The 17,580-nt window shown below is 46.1% G+C and overlaps 1 protein-coding gene across 1 annotated transcript; it reads left to right on the forward strand.

The window, feature by feature from the left end:
* Positions 1 to 138: 138 nt before the first annotated feature.
* Positions 139 to 15,394, forward strand: LOC136632138 (uncharacterized). The gene is made up of 5 exons (XM_066606798.1): positions 139 to 249; positions 2,858 to 2,994; positions 6,145 to 6,973; positions 7,360 to 7,533; positions 11,903 to 15,394. Exons 1-5 carry the CDS (start codon positions 203 to 205, stop codon positions 12,066 to 12,068), a joined length of 1,353 nt encoding a protein of 450 aa, XP_066462895.1. The 5' UTR covers positions 139 to 202; the 3' UTR covers positions 12,069 to 15,394.
* Positions 15,395 to 17,580: the final 2,186 nt, after the last annotated feature.

Consider the following 17,580-nt stretch of genomic DNA (forward strand, 5'->3'; position numbering starts at 1 on the left):
TCACGGGCTATACCAGAATGCTATTGGCTGATCCGTGACCGGCATTCGGTTTCCGTTGAACGGAAAGCGCGAAGGACCAAAAATGTTTAAGATCTGTGTGGGGGAGAAAAAGCGAAGTTCTGTTTGTAGTAGAGACTTCCGCCTAGCAACGTCTTGTTTGGCCCCTCCCCTGGAAACGGAGGAGAGCAGCAGAGAAGCCACCATGGCTGAAGGAGCGTTTGTCTTGCATGGGAGGAAGGCAGCACTCAGGTAGGTTGATGGGGAGGAGCAGTCCCCATCATTACATCATGCTGGAGGGTCATCTACATGTAGCATGTGTATGACTACAAGTCCCAGCATGCCTGCCAGCCTAGAGCTGCAGTTACACCCCTGCTGGTGTTTTGCCCCCCTGCATTGTCGGTTGGGTCACAGCGCCCGCATGACTTGCGTGCTTTTAGATGCAACGATTATCGTTCAGACGAGGCTTAACCCTTTCCAATCCACTGTCTTACGTCTGAAGACATTCTGATTGAAGGCTGTACAGCTCAGATGTCGGAAGACGTCCGGCAGGGTATTCTTACTGTATATTACTGGCCGCTCAGTTGTCAGGGGCCTTTCGGGCATGTCCTATACCGCAGTACTGGCTCTAGCCAGCAGATGGGGCCAATGTATAATGGCAGAAAGAGACAACTCACTAGGAAACCCTGAATTTAAATTTGGATTGCAAAGGGTTAAAGGGCTTAATCCAAAATCACCGCTGAGACCCCCGCCAATGCTGAGAACGGGGCCCCATGCCCCCCAATGCTCATCACCACAGGGTCACTTCTCCCTGATTGCCGTGCTAATCATTTCAATGGGGCTGTTATCACCCATCTTGCAGCTCCAGTTTCTTCTCCTTTACATGGCGGACCCCGAAAATGTACCAAACTCTTCTGAAAGCGCTCTACAAGAAACTGTTGCCCATAGCTACCAATCACAGCGCAGCTCTCATTTCCTATACTGCTGAAGTAAAATGAAAGCTGCACTGTGATTGGTTGCTATGGGCAACACAGATTATCTTGTGTGGTGCTGGGCTAGTTTTCCATGACCCATCCTGTAGAACACGTGAATCGAACTCAAAATCTGCGGGCCAAATTCGACCCGCCATGATGAGGGGCAGATGCGGAAGGACCGGCTCTCCACTTTCCACAGAGTACGCAGCCAGTACTAGGCACACTGGTCCATGCTAACACAGGCGGCGGGTGCCATCATGGATTCTGCGCTCCGGCGCGGCCTCCACAACGCTCTGTTCAGTAACTCCCCAGTGGTGGCACAGCTCTGCCAGCCATACCAGGCTGTGAGGATTGTGTGCATAATACGGAGCGCAAATATGGCTGCGTGAATGAGCCCTCATAAACGGCCCTTTGTAGGCAACCATAAGGCTAGTTTCACACAGGTGAGTGCGATATCGGGCCGTGATTCGCGGGCCAATATTGCAATCCCCACCATGTGAAAGCCCTGTGGATGCGAGGCGTTTTCATGTGAAAACGGCCTTGCGTCACTGCGGGGAATCCCTTCATCCCGTTGTTTTTTAGTGGGGCACCAGCAGCGCCTGCCCCATTGAAAACAATGCGAGAACTCCGCGATTCTCTATGACAGCAGCGCCAGGCCATTCCTTCATGCCTGTGGGGAATCCCTTCACCTCGGTCGCTGCTGAAGGGATCTCCCCACCTCTTCTGAAGGGATTCCCTAAAGGGAGGAAGGAATCCCCTGGCGCTGCTGTCACAGAGGATCTCTGAGTTCTCCCATTGTTTTCATTGGGGCTGGCGCTGCTGCTGCCGCCGGCCCGGTGAGGACAGTGGGCGATATCACAGGTAGATAGAACATACCGGGATTTGTTTCTTGCATTGCATCACATCGCGGTGCCGTGCGGAAAGCATCGCTCGTGTGTATGAACTAGAGATGAGCGAGCGTACTCGGTTCGGGTGTTTTTGCACTCGAGCACCGCTTTTTCCGAGTAACTGACTACTCGGACGAAAAGATTCGGGGGGCGCCGGAGGTGATGGGGGGTTGCAGAGAGGAGTGGGGGTGGGGGGGGAGAGAACTCCCCCCTGTTCCCCAAAGCTACCCCCCGCTCCACCACGCCGCCCCCCCGAATCTTTTCGTCCGAGTAGCCAGTTACTTGGAAAAAGCGGTGCTCGATTGCAAAACCACCCGAACCGAGTACGTTCGCTCATCTCTAGTATGAGCCCATTCACATAGAGGGGGTTCGTATTAGTGCGTCTCACTACGCACAAATCTCACGCGATTATATCGCCCGCGTCAAACCGGCCGTATGCTCATGTGGCCCTTTTACACCCCTGCTGTAGGAGCTGCGCAAAACTGGCGGGAAAGAGAAGCAGGCGGAGTTTAATCTTCAAAAAAATGGATTAGAAATTTCAAGAAATTATTTTTTATGTACTTTTTGGCAGCACAAAACTATCTGCAGGCGGGGGGCTCCCTAATCTGTGGGGGATGTCGCCTCCTTTCCTCGTCCTCAGGCCAAATACTCCTAAGCTGTATTCACCCGGGCGAGTTTCACCATGTGACTTTAGTGCGTTGAAAATAGAAGCCATTGTTTCCATGGGTCCCTTGACATGAGTGGCTTTCCTCTCGCAACGACCCTGCACAGCGTGAAAAGTGCAGAGGGTCATGTTTTTCTGCAAGATCACAGAATATTCCCCCATTATTTGCTATGGGCATCACACTCATGTTTACATGCAAGTTTCATGCTTTTTTTTTTTCTCATTTTTTCCTATTTTTCGTAATAATTTGCCTGTCCACCCATGTGATATTCTCGCATCACATGTGAATCCAGCCGGGGTCTTATAAGTTATGACCTTTCTTCTTTTTTTTCTAGAGAGAAACCCTATGAATTCCTCAGCAATTCACAGAAGACCACCAGCACCCATAATCTCAGCTTCCAGGGGTCCGCGAACAACCGTAGATTACAAGGCAGCCGAGGTGGAGGACACGCATTTTCTGAAGAATCGAATGGTAGAAGCAGCCAGACACAGAAGTAGTCCTGCATATTCATGAGCTGCAGGCTAGCCACACCCATCGCACCCTCCAGCCAATGATTGTCAGCTCTCTCTATGCCCATTAATAAGCAGTGAGCTATAAATCAATGGCTGGAGGGCGGGGTGAGTTCAGCTAGCCTATCTAGGACTACTTTAAGTAGTCCTCTATGTATGTGCTTTTACTGATAAAATGCAAGTTTCTCCAAAACTACTGCACAGATCCACACATCAGACATATCAGTGTGACGGGCACTGCCTTATACTGCCCTTGGAGAGGAGTGCAGAAAGGTGGTGACAGAGTCTTTTTTGTGCTCCGGCGGGCATGACTTTTTCATTAGTGTAGCTGTATGGGACCTTGTAGGTTGTGGGGCAAGCCGGCGTTTTTATAGGAACCAAGTTTGCAAACATGTAATGTATTGAATAACTTTATTAATAATTTTCAGGGTGGGGGAGTTAAGAAAAAGCATTTTCAATATTGTTTTATGGGATTTATTTTTTAAACTTTTTTTTTGTGGCGCCACATTCCAAGGCCATAGACCAGGGGCTTGTTTTTTGCTGGATGACTCATAGAATTTATTGGTACCTTTTTAAGTACTTTTATTCCTGTTTTTGGAAAGCAAAATGAACAGAAAATGTTCCCAGCTGCCCACCAGACTGGCATGGCAGCTCTAAATTCAGTGTTCTCAAATCCAAGCGGCTGTAGCTCCAGTTTTATCAATGCTACAGGCAAGCTTTTGATCTCATTTTAATGCCAAAGTCACAAAAAGCGAGTTGGTAGCACTTATAGATCTAAAGCTACAGTCGTTTGAAGTCGAATAAGCTGTATTTGTCCAAAAACTGTAATGTACTTTTCCTTTTGAATGAACTGACGGTAGGGTAATCTGTAGGGGAATTAATAAGTGTGTGTTGTGCTAATACATTTTGTCGGCATTAGATACTGTGGTTTCCCCCGAAAATAAGACCTACCCGGAAAATAAGCCGTAGCCCGATTTTTCAGGATTTTTAGGGAAGTTTTGAAATATAATCCCTACCCCAAAAATAAGCCCTAGTTACATTACATACAAAAAATAAAAGGAATACATTACTTAGCAGACTCGGTCCAGGTCTACAGAGCTCCGGCGCAGTTCCTGCCGTCCTCGGCTGCCTACAGAAAATCACTTGCTGTTTATGGGATTCATAAATCCCACCTCAATGAAGAGATGGCTGTGATTGGTTCTTCGAGTGCTACATTGATTGGCTAAGCCGTGACTCTCGATGAAGCAATCACAGCCATCAAGTCGTAGAGGCAGGATTTAAGAATTGGCTCAGAGAATTCATAAATCCCGCCTCCACAACACGGTGTCTGTGATTGGTTCTTCGAACACTGCTTAGCCAATCAATGCAGCGCTCAATGAACCAATCACAGCTATCACTTCGTAGAGGCGGGATTTATGAATTGGCTGAGCCGTGGCGCTCAAAGACCAATCAATGCAGCACTCGAAGAACCCGTCACAGCCATCGCTTTGTGGAAGTGGGATTTGTGAATTCCGTAAGCAGGAAGTGATCTTCTGTGGGTGATAGAGAACAGCAGGAAGCGTGCCGGAGCTGTGGAGAGCAGCGGGAGAGACCTGGACTGAGCCTGCTAGGTAAGTAAGATAAGACATTCCCCAAAAATTAGATCTAGTGCCTCTTTTGGGGCATAAATGTATATACTTATAGAATGCGGTGTGGGCATTTGCCTCCGGGGCAAATACCACCAATAAAATGCTATGGAAAGCGCTTTTTCCTGCACACGAGCGGAAATCAATTTGCGATTTCACTCTTAGGCCTCATGTCCACGGGGAAAATCAGGCCCGCCGCAGATTCTTCATGCAGAATCCCGCAGCGGGTCCCTCCTTTCCCGCGGACATGAGGCTTAAAAATAAGCATTACTTAACTGTCCGTACGCTGCGGATCTGTCCTCTGTCGCGGCCGGATCTTCTTTCTTAGGCTCGGCGGATGTGCTCGGCACGGCGGCAGCGTGCCGCGCGCACGCGCCGTGAACTCTTTTTTTTTTTAAACTCCTGCTTTCCCACGCTCCCGCGCCAGAGAGCAGGAATTCAGCTGCGGGTGTGCCGCGGATCCAGATGACTTTCATAGGCTTCAATAGAAGCCTGCGGGAGACCCGCACTAAAATGGAGCATGCTGCGGGTATTTTCCCGCACACTCAATTCGCGCCTCAAGGAAAAATGACATCCGCAGGTATTTAATTACCTGTGGGTGTCCAATGCATCCCTATGGGGCACGGATCACGCGTGCGGGACACCCGCTGCAGATCTGTCCCCATGGACATGAGGCCTAAGTCATAATGAGTAAGAGAGGATAAAAAATCCTGCAATACATATGGAGCGAGAAAAGTGCTATTACAGAGGGCCGAATGACAGTGTTAAGAGATGTAGGGAGATGCCATTCATCTCACTAGCGACCTTGTATTAGCATGCTGCACCTTGTGATATTACTATTTTGTTTTGCTCTGCTCTTCATCTAGATATGTCCCCCTGTCAACTGCCCATAATATATTTAGACTCTGTTTTTAGTCCATCTCCCTCCACCTTGTCATTTCATCTAAGCATAGTATTGTATTGTAATCAACTGCACCATGCTTATGTGTTCCACCACCAATCTCTCCCCCACTAGTAAACAGTAAATGAGATAGACTGGGAGATAGCTGTGTAGTATTAAGTGGACATGGCTACACAGCCTCAGAAAGAGGAGGGGGGAGGAGAAGCTGAGCTTGTGCACCTTCATGAGAGAGACAAGCTGATCAGTACTGGGAACGCTCCCCAGTCAGAAAGGTAAATGCAGGAGAGCCTGCATATCAAATATGAGGCATTCTAAATGCATGAGAAGGAAAACTGAATGGAAAAACACAGATAAGTGCATGCGTGATGACTTTTCATACACAAAGGTTGCCATAGACTTTAGGTGGTCTTTCGTTCTTTTGTCATTCCTTCCTTTGATGGGGAATTGGGTGCACATACAGGTGAGGCATGGAAAGAAGGTTATCTTTAGGGCCAGCCAATAAAGGTGAAACTTCATAAAAGCTGGTCAGATAAAATGGAAATCTAAAACATAATGTTTCTAACCAGACATCATGCATTAAATCCAGGTAACATGCCATCTTCATATAACAAAGACGATCTCACCATTGATGACCTGGAGGAGAATTTGAGGAAACTCAAGGTACAGGTGGATAGTTTGGCTTCTAGTCTCAATGTTGAAAGCAAGAGATCAAGCGCCAGCATTCATGAGTGGCCGAAGAAAATGGATAACTCCTTGTATAAAGACAGTAGTGATCCCCATCTAGGATCTGACTGGTATTTAACTTCAAATCATCTCAACACGCCCCATGAAGTGTTTTCAGCTGTCCCGAGCTCTGGGCTACCAACATTTTCAAAGTTCTCTGGTAGTCGTCCAGCCATTAATGGTGCATTTTCTGAGTTGTATTCCTCACCAATATCTTTATCAGACGTTGCTTATAGAGAATCCATCCCGGTGAAGCTTGGTGCTCCTCATATAGTTGGGGTCAAATCCTTATTACCTCCTCAGATTGCTGTACGTTCTCGTTCTCCAGAAAGAACTAGAGTCTCTACAGTACGAGGAAGATCACAATCCCTTGACCGTTCTCATTCCTTCTCCCCTGCTTCTAAGAAACCCAGATGGCTAAGATCACGGTCTCAATCACCAAAACCCATCTGGAGGCCAAACTCTGCTAAAGCCAATGCCTGTGCTCAACCCCCACCAAGACTGAAACCCAGTGGCAAGACGTCATCTTCCAACAGACAGTCGCGCTCACGGTTCTACAGACCAGGAAGTTTCGTTACAAGGTCCGTCACACCCCCAAGGAAGTTCAGAAGCAGTCTGAACTATTCATGGTCTCCTTACAGTATCCCATCATCTGGAATATCAGCACCAACCGCAGAAGAGATCAGTGAAAGGTAATTGGCTTTATTTGAACATTTTCTTGTATGCCAGACGTATTTAATTGTTCATGTGTTCAGTGTTTGATGCGGCGAGCTGCTACCTAAAAGGGGTTGTCCCACCCAAAGAAGAGATTCCCTATCCACAAGATAGGAGTAACTATATTATTGATGGGGGGACTGAACAGTGGAATTCCCACCAATTATCAAAACGGAAGGCCTGGTGGTCCCCAAATGAATTGAGCAGTGGTCAAACATGCACACTGCCGCTCCACTCATTTCAATGGGCTGGTCCTGTAAGACTGGCTTTGGTTCGGATATACTTCACTGACCCTGATGTGCTTTACATGACTGATGGGCTGTAAATGTTGATAATCCAATGGATGTTGACTTTGTTGTATTAGATTCTTGAAGACCCTGACAGGGGCGGATGCAGGGATTTCTGTAGTGGAAGCATCTCCCTATCAGCAGGAGCTCACTCGGTTACGTCTGGAGCGCCTCCGTGTGGAGGAAGAATTGCTACTAGAGATTAAAAGGCAGCAAGAGTTGGAAAGGACCCGAGGACCAAAGCCAAAGTGGTGAGTGTCTGATATATTAACCATTTAGTGACCAAATGATGTAAATGCACGGCATTTGGTTCTGGGCTTTAAACCCGCGTTTTGGTAAATTTATGACACTGGGTTAAAGCTCCTGCTATCTATCAGGAGTAAGTCCGGTGCTCGGCTGTCTGCTGACAGCCGGGCTCCTACTGTAACAGTTGGAGAAATCACTGTCCCTGACTGTTTAGCCCTTCCATGCCATGATTGATAGCGATTGTGGCATGTAAGTGGGTGATGGGGAGTGGGCTACCCCTGTCAGCCATCGTTACCCCGCAATGCAATCTCAAGGTGCCGACGGGTGTTCTTGGTAGCATGGGTCCTGACCAAGGCCTCGATGTTTGACAGGTATCTCAGCCTATTAAACCCTGCCCCAGGCAAACTCTGATAGGCTGGCGGCATATGCATGGTACACTGCATTTCTGAAGTAATGCATTTTACTGTGCTAGCGATCCAATCATGGCATCTTCAAGTCCCTTTGAGTGAGTAAACAATAGTGTGCTAAAAAAGTTCAGTCCTAAAAAATTATCCACTGTAAAAAAAAAAAATTTAAATTTCCCTCACAAAACCATTTTCAAATAAAAATACAGGAAGAAACATATAAAGACCTGAACAATCGAAATATTGAGTTATTTACTCCACACATTGAAAGGCATAGGAAATAATTTAAAAAATGTCAGAATTTTTATTTTTCGCCTGTTCGCCTCGCAATAAAAAGCCATCAAAAAGTCCCATGAAACGGTATCAATGAAAAGCACAACTTCTCCAGCGAAACCTAACATAGCTCCGTAGGTGGAACATTAAAACGTTACGGGTCTTGGGATATGGTGATGCAAATTACATTTTTATTCCTTTAAGGCCTCATGTCCACGGGGAAAATAAGAATTAAAATCCGCAGCGGATTTTAACTCTTCTCCCGCGCGCGGATCCGCACCCCATAGGGATGCATTGACCACCCGCGGGTAGATAAATACCCGCGGATCGTCAATAAAAGTGATTTTAAAAAAAATGGAGCATGAAAAAATCTGGACCATGCTCCATTTTCATGCGGGTCTCCCGCGGGGACGGCTCCTGCAGGCTTCTATTGAAGCCTATGGAAGCCGTCCGGATCCGCGGGAGACCTAAAATAGGAATTTAAAAGCATTTACTCACCCGCAGCGGGCCGGGAAGGTCTTCTCTTCCTCACGGCCGCATCTCTCTTGCTTCGGCTCGGCGGATGTGCCCGGCGCATGCGCGCGGCACGTCGGCGACGTGCCGGCGACGTGCCGCCAGCGTGACGAATTCATCCGCCGGCCGAAGAAAGAAGATCCGGCCGCGACGCAGAGAAGAAACGGAGCGGATGGGAGGTGAGTTTATCCTCATTTATTCTTATTTTCAGCGCTCATGTCCGCGGGGCAGGAGGGACCCGCTGCAGATTCTACATGGAGAATCCGTAGCGGATCTGATTTTCCCCGTGGACATGAGGCCTAACAGTGTTTTTTATGATAGAGCTGTAATCCTATTGACCTGCCGAATGAAGGAAAAAGGTAATTCATGCTGCACAGTGGCCACCGTAACAAGAAAAACACTTAAAAAACTTTTCTAGAATTGTCTTTTGCTACTGCCACCTCCCAAAAATAGGAATAAAAAATGAGCAGAAAATCATCTGTAACCCAAAATGGTATCAATGAAAACAACAGGTTATCCTGCAAAAAAATCAGTCCTTATAGGGCTGGCTGTCCACAGGCGATATTTCATAGCGTGATCTGCGGCGATAAATCGCATACGGATCACACTTGAAACACTTTCCATAGGATAACTATGGAAAGCACAGCCAGATGTACACGAGCGGGAAATCCATAGCGATTTTCCGCTCGCATCTAAAAATCGCGGCATGCCGCGATTCTCCACAATGAACCTATCGTTAAGATAGGCTCATCGTGGTGACCTTTAGGCCTCATGTCCACGGGCAAAATAATAATTAAAATCCGCAGCGGATCACCCGCCCGCGGATCCGCATCCCATAAGGATGCATTGACCACCCACGGGTAGATAAATACCCGCGGATGGTCAATAAAAGTGAATTAGAAAAAATATGGAGCATGAAAAAAAATGGACATGCTCCATTTAGGTGCGGGTCTCCCGCAGGCTTCTATTGAAGCCTATGGAAGCCGTCCGGATCCGCGGGAGACCTAAAATTAGAATATACTCACCTGCTCCGGATCTTCCCTTCTTCGCGGCTTGATCTTCTCTCCGTCGCGGCCGGATCTTCTTTCTTCGGGCCGGTGGATGTGCCAAGCGCATCCGCCGGGCCGAAGAAAGAAGATCTGGCCGCGACGGAGAGAAGATCCGGCCGCGAAGAAGGGAAGATCCGGAGCGTGCGGAGAGGTGAGTAATTCTGATTTTCAGCCCTCATGTCCGCGGGGCAGGAGGGACCCGCTACGGATTCTCCATGGAGAGTCTGTAGCAGGCCTGATTTTCCCTGTGGACATGAGGCCTTAGTGCTCTCCAGTGGCGGAAAATCGCTTGCGATATTCTATTGCGGCTGTGGATAGCCGGCCTATAGCTCTTTCGATGAAAAAATAAAAATGTTCTGGACTTTATAATTTGATTTTCTTTTTTTAAGTGTTTTTAGTGTGCGAAAGTAGTAACTAGAGATGAGCGAGTGGTGCCTTAGCCGAGTATCTCCCCGCTCATCTCTAAAGATTCTGGGGCCGGCGGGGGGCAGGGAGTGGCGGGGGAGAGCGGGGAGGAATGGAGGGGAGATCTCTCTCTCCCTCTCTCCCCGCCGCAACTCACCTGTCACCCACGCCGGCCCCCGAATCTTTAGAGACGAGCAGGGAGATACTCGGCTAAGGCACTACTCACTCGAGTAATGTGCCTTAGCGAGTATACTCGCTCATCTCTAGTAGTAACACATAAAAAAAACTATTTAAACTATTTAAAGAATGGGGGAATTTTTTTGAGGGGAAATGTAAAAATAACTAAAAGTGTTACAACATATTATATGTACCCCAAAGTGGGGCCATCAAAAAATACAACTTGTCCCACAAAAAAACAAGCCCTCATATAGCCGCGTCAATGAAAAATGTTAAAAGTTATTGCCCTTTTGAAAAAACAGTGAAAAATCGTAGAAAATAGCTCGGTCATTAAGATGCTAAATAAGTCGATCACTTATTTAGGGGGGCTTTGACTTGGGATGATCGAGCGTTTAAGCGCCGCGTAGCTGGCCCAACAACTATCGTTCCTGTTCTTTCACAAAGGAGCCATAGTGAATAGAGGTAAAAGCCCGGGACCAAGTGCACCAGAGATCTCTTACCTCCGCCCACCTCTATTGACAATGAGTAGGCAGTCGTTCTTCTATGAACCTAAAAGCCTGAGGGAGAAGTCATCCATCAGCCGCTTCATTTCAGTGAGCTAAAACAAAGCGATTGAGTAATTTCTCACTTAGTACCCTTCTGGGTTACTTTTTTTTAAAGAATGCCTTTTCATAGAAAAACATAGCTAATTATACTTTTCTCTACAGTAAGTCCAAAATCACACACTTTGCCCTCCATCAGTTGATTGAGACCCATGGATACATTTGGCTGAACACTTTCCAGCAAGCATGGTTATCAAACTTGGATCACCCTGCTTCCTGACCTTGACGAGGACCTCTTGTCTGCTTATGGCCTTCCTCGTGAGAGGCCGTAGTTGTGAAATATCCATCTTTATAGTGTAATTATGCATAAAAAAAATAGAGATTCTGTTTAGAGTGATCTAGTATATGGCCCTCCTGGTGCAGGAGATGACCGTCACGTCTTCTGCTCCCCATATAAGACTTGGTTGCAAATTTGCATACACTGATTTAGCTTTGAATACTGTATGGATGCCAGAGGTCTAACTTTTTAAATAGAAGCTACAATCCCAACGGATTCAGCTTCTTTATTCCCTGGCCCTTATTGCCAAAAGCAACCATGTCTAGCCGGCCATGCAGTTGCTAGCAGGCAAATGTAGCATTATATACCAGCTCTACAAATGAATGGCAGACTAAATAATGTGTGCACAGGCCATGACTACCGGAGTCTGGCTTGGATTTCAATTCCCAGTCATTGTTCCAAGACTTGCATAAAACGTCTAACATTGACTTGCAGGAATGCTGCCTTCCAATAGGTGGCGCTGCAGGGGTATTGTTCCATCTCCCTTATTTGCCACACATACACGCCCGCCCTTATAGGACACAGATAGTCCTGGTAACATTGCAATCTCTCCTCCGCCTTTAGTTTTGCCCAGACTCTGCCAGAGGATGGTTCCTTCAGAGGTAAAATGTCATTCTAGAAAAGTAACTTTATTAGTTGTCAGTAAAGTTGTCCGTTTTCATTTCACCTGGCAGGTACGAGATGAAGAACTCGCAGTTCCATTATGAAGCTCGCAAAAATAATGAGCTACTAAAGAGCAGTAAAGATTACCAGTCAATCTTCAATTACCGGCAAGATCTCTCGGCCTCTTCCAAGGATTTTCAGGAGCACTTTAAGATGACGCACTTGGAGCCGGTATAGATTGAGCGTCTGCTTGCAAGAAAATAGTGATGTTTCTGCGTCCTGCGCCTGTGTATGGTTTTGTTCGATGGTAATAAGGCAACGTGCAGATATTTATCGGTGTGTTCAATAAAAAGGATTCTGAAAAGCTGCGTTACAGCGTAAAATCGGAAACAGATAGGTGGGGGGGGGGGACGTGCTACAGTAACTCAGGGCTGTGTGTGGGACCACTGCTGTGGGTTTCCTACAACTTTCTGAACTCTTGCGCATATCGTGGTATGATTTGACACTTGGTTACTGGTTTTATGTAGCTTTATTTATTTCAACACTCATGGGATGTAAACTATTAATAAAATCACTCTTTCAGTTAAATCGGTGGTCTCGGCCTAGACATTAGTGGCATAACAATGTCACGTGACACCAGTGTTTCATTGGTGGGCACCTCACTGCATGAACCTCCAGTGACCACTGAGATGAAGTCACAACGCCAGCTAGGAAAGGATTCACCAACTTTCAGCTTTTTTCCGGTGGCCACATTGACCACATTTTTCCAGGTTGACCAAGGTCATTGGCATTAAAGGGATCCTGTCAACACGATTTGACACCTTCCCGCACCAAATCAAATACAGTTGGAAAGTATATTACAAAAACATGTTCCTTCAGGATTTGTAAAGGAGCCCGTGTACCTCACTATTTTGTCCCCACACTTCCCATGCTCTATGGTCTTGAGGAGAGAAGAGTCGGTGGGATGTCACTTGGAGCCTGCCATACTTGTTTACTTGATTGACATCCGTCCACCCCATACCTCCTGCAGATGAAATCGCGCACATGTACTAATGCAAGGTGATGGCGTATTATGGGGATTAATCATGGTGACTGGTTCTTTTTAATGGGCTTGTGACCTCCGTAAATAGCTGAACAAAGCTGTCGAAAGACTGAGTCGCAGGATGTTTTTTGTTTTTAGTGCCACTACTACTTTGTTCTGGTGATCATCAGTGATTACAGCAATGGGATCACTACCAGTCAGATACTAATGGCAGATCATGGTGGTACCAATGTCACTACTGAGACCACCCCTTAAAATAATTATCCCAAGATTGACTCTTGGCACCTATCCACAGGATATTGATCATTGGGGTCTCGCGACTGAAACTCCTACCAAGAATAGGGGTCGCGTGTCCCTCTCTTCTCCTCACTGCACCCCCCACAGTTATGTAGAGATTGAATGGCATGACGGCATGTCATGCATGATGCCACTTCATTCATTTCATCGGGGCTGACCAAAATATCCGAGTACAAGCGCTTTTCTATCTTTGAAGGTCTTATTGAAGATGAATGCGTGCTCAACTGCTGATCCATTTAAGCTCTTCCTCACTACGTGGGGTGCAGTGACCCTGCAGTAAGAACGGGAGCGGGACTCCGGATTCCTGTTCTCGGGATTGGTGATAATAGTCGATCTTGAGAATACTGCATTACAGATCTTACCTCAGCAGAATGCAGTTCTATACGTTGCATATGAAGGAAGGCAACGCTTTGAACGGCATTCATCTCTATACAACTACTCCACCTGTGTGATACTACTTGACTACTAAAAGCAAGTGAGGGGGTAATATGAAATCCCGTACGGTGTTCTCAAATATGACAGGTCCAAGGAATAGATTACTGATCTAATGAATTAAAGAGAAAGTTTCTCCTTAATGATTTATCATGGTAGGTGGGGGGGGGGGGGTAAGTTTGTTATCTCTTGATGTTGGGAAGCAACCTCCAGTCCTGAAAAATGATCTCCCTCATATGTCCTCATAGCAAGTTTTCGTTAAGTTAGGACATCCTTAACCATTTCCAATCCACTGTCTGACGTCTAAAGACATTCTGATTGAAGGCTGTACAGCTTCCAATGTTGGAAGACGTCCGGCAGGGTATTCTTACCCTAGATTACTGGATATTCTGTTGTAAGGGGCCTCTCCAGCATGTCCAATACTGCAGTATTGGCTCTAGCCAGCAGTTGGCACCATTGTATAATGGCAGAAAGAGAAAAACCCCTAGGAAACCCTGAATCCAAAATTGGATTGCAAAGGGTTAAGAGGGGTTTTGTGGGATCCTCTTCTGCCTGATCTTACATTGGGCTTGGAGAGACACATCTGCATGCTTGACAGGACAGTTGCTGAATCAACCGTCCGATACCCGTGCAAGGGTTCCATTAATTAGAATAGGACCTATGAGCAATACATGTTGGGTTTTGGATGATGGCTTCAGTTACCGTGTTGCCCATGTCCGATGTGAAATCTGGGGGAGAAGATGCCTGCCCACCACTTTAAGATGATCCCACTTGGCACTGTACAGTAAAGGTGCTTTTCGACAGAACGATTACCGTGCAAAAAAATCGTTCAAGCGAATTATATCCTTTCGTCTTAACGGGAGACAAAGACTGAATGACAAACGAGAATCGTTCATTTCTCACTTTTTGTTAAGTTTCTGCAGGACTAAAACTCATCGTTGGCTCGTTCAGTGGTTCACATAGGAATGTGAAACATTGGTTCACTTCTCGTTCATTCTTGTTGAACGAATCAACTGTGAATCGGCTTGTCTGGACAGGCTGCACAAACGCGGAAGAGCTAGTGGTGATGACGTCATCGGCTCGTGCAAACGAGTGTAATAGGAGCATAAGAGTGGTTTTACAAGGCATAACCGTCGCTTCGGTGTTTTTTCAAGGGAAGGACGATTATTCAGTGAATGGGTGGCGGGGTCCGCGAGAGATCTCTTCTGGCCACCCTTTTCCATTCACTATGAACAGGCAGTCGTTTATAAATCAGTGACTGCCTGTTTACACTGAGCGAGAAGTCTCTTATTTCTTGCTTCATTTCAGTGAACTCAAGTGAAGTGACTAACGAGCGATTTGTCACCCAGTACCTTGTTGGGTCCTGCTTTTACATGGGACGACTGCTGGTCAAAATCACTTGATTAAGGGATTTTTTCTTTTTTTTGGCCGATAGTCGCCCCGTGTAAAAGTACGCTGGTTATTCAGGGGGCACCAAACAGTGCTGCAGATGTTATGGATGTCCTAATTAATTGTGATTTGTCATTGAAATTAGTGTAAGCCACTAAACATGTGACTAGGAATCACATTACTACATTATTACCATATTGACGATCACGATGATGACTTTTTTTTATTATCAATATGATGGCAACAAAAGGAGAAACCGTTTCCGGTAACATCCAATCCTACCAATGATGCCTGGAAGTTTTACTGAGGAGGCTATGGTCCATTGATTGATTTTGATGTCGTGTTTGTATAATTGTATTCATTGTTTTATCTATTTACTTCTAATAAACTCACCTTGAACAAAGATCCTCCGGTCATTAACGTGTTATTTGTCAGACATTTATAGGGAAATCGCCAATTTACAGGGTGGGCCGCGGAAAAGTAGGCCGCACTCTTACGAAAGCTGTCTAGAATAAAATCTGCCTTTGTTGTCTATAGCATCCAATCACAGCACAGCTTTCATTTGACCTCAGCAGTATAAGAAATGAAAGCTGCACTGTGATTGGCTGCTATGGGCAACAAAGGCAACTTTTCTTTCAGACAGCTTTCATAAGAGTGTGGTGCCGACCTTCTTTTCTGTGGTCCACCTGGTATTGGGTGAATTCGTAGGCGACAGATTTATCACTGCTACGTGTGATCATTCCCTTAAAGAGTTCATATTGTTAGGACTTGCATAAATCGGTAGTACATATTAATAATAATGAACTCCTGCTCACTTCTTGCAGTTTCTCTGGAATGCTAATTTTACATGGGCGAGTGCAATATCGTACGGCCTGCGATGCTGTGCCAGCTCCATTGAAAACAATGGTTAACGCGAGGCATTCCAAGGGAACGCTCAAAGATAGGACAATTTTATCACTTGCCAAGATGCGGGAGAAAATCACTCATGTTTATGACCCCATTCTTAAGAATTGGGGTTTATATTCGTGCGAGACTTGTGCGTCTTGCAACGCACAAATTTTGTACGATTTTCTCGGCTGTGTGAAAATGCCTAAATGTTAAGAAAAAAAATCTCCATCTCCCAAAAATTCCCTTTAGTGTAAATCGAAGATCGAGAGAAGGGGGAGGGACGCTGCTGCAGCTTCTCACTCACTGATTTAGTAAATCTAATTGCTGATCCTGCGCTGGTCCAACTAGTCTTTGTTTAGGAATGGCTACAACCTGACTATTGTAGCCAATCAGAGGCTGCAATGTTCTGGCGTCATTCTCCTGGCTCCCAGCATCTGAGTGGTGATGCCAAGAGAACGGCATGTGGCCACTGCTGATAGTGATTGGCAACCACGATCAGCTTGATCGCCGGGAGAAAAGATGGGCAAGCGCCGCTACTTTTTGTTATTTTAGCATATCTGCAGTGATACTTAAAGAGGTTGTCCAACAACTTTTTAAGTAATGGGGTTCATCTGGGGCAAGTGGTGTCCTTCGTGTGACGAGTCTGACACTGCACTGTGGTTTATGTTTGCAATGGAAACTAAGGGCCCATGGAATGATAATTGTTCAAATTTTTGCTGGATCGTGGGAAATGAACGATAATCATTCATTGTAAATGATGCCGACAGCTAAATGTCGAATGGTAATTCATTGACTTATCATTCATCATTCAGTTTCCGTAGGCATAAAAATTCAACAACAATTGGCCCATGTAAACAGGCAGTCATCCATCTCTGAACAACTGCCTGTTTACTGTGAATGGAGGTGGGTGAAAGCGATCTCCGGCCCTCTCTGCCTTCATTTACTGGGCAATGATCACTCCTGTGTCAAAGCATGGGCGCTTACCTCTGGGAGGACTGTTGGTCGCTTCAGCACCGGACAATCATCCTGTGTAAGAAGACACTAAGACATAAATATGAATAAGAAAACGGAACACAAAAACTCAGGAGCGTAAAGAAACCCTTCTAGGCTTCACTTGCGGGGGGCAGGCAAACACTTACACTTTGGGAGTGCATGCAACTTACCACTCCATGTATGCAAGCTACTTTTAAAATAAATGATTCATTATGATCCCATCGGTGGTCACTCAAACTGACTCCTTAGTGACATGCAAACAAGAAGAAAAACACAAGTGAAGAGTGAACCCCTCACAGATCTAACGAGGCACTGGTAACATCATCCTCAGCGGCAGCAGTGTATTAAGGTAACTTTACACACGGCAATTATCGCCCTAATAATCACTGGAAACAGCAAATTCAGGTGATAGTCGCCCCGTGTACACGCGGGCACTGACAGGGCACTTAGCAACAAATCTAAAAAACTGAGCAACTATTAGCCCGCGTAACATAGTATGTTAGGCTAAAAGAGGACATTGTCCATCCGGTTCAGCCTGTTTCCACCATCACCCCTTGTTGATTCAGAGGAAGGCAAAAAAAAAAAAAAACACTTATGAGGCAGAAGCCAATTTAGCCCATTTGGGGGAAAAATCCTTTCCCAACTCCATAATGGCCATCAAAATAATCCCTGGATCAACGTTTTGAAAGTTCCTACCTGACTCAAAGA

This window comes from Eleutherodactylus coqui, chromosome 6 (assembly GCF_035609145.1).
Source record: "Eleutherodactylus coqui strain aEleCoq1 chromosome 6, aEleCoq1.hap1, whole genome shotgun sequence".
NCBI lineage: Eukaryota > Metazoa > Chordata > Amphibia > Anura > Eleutherodactylidae > Eleutherodactylus > Eleutherodactylus coqui.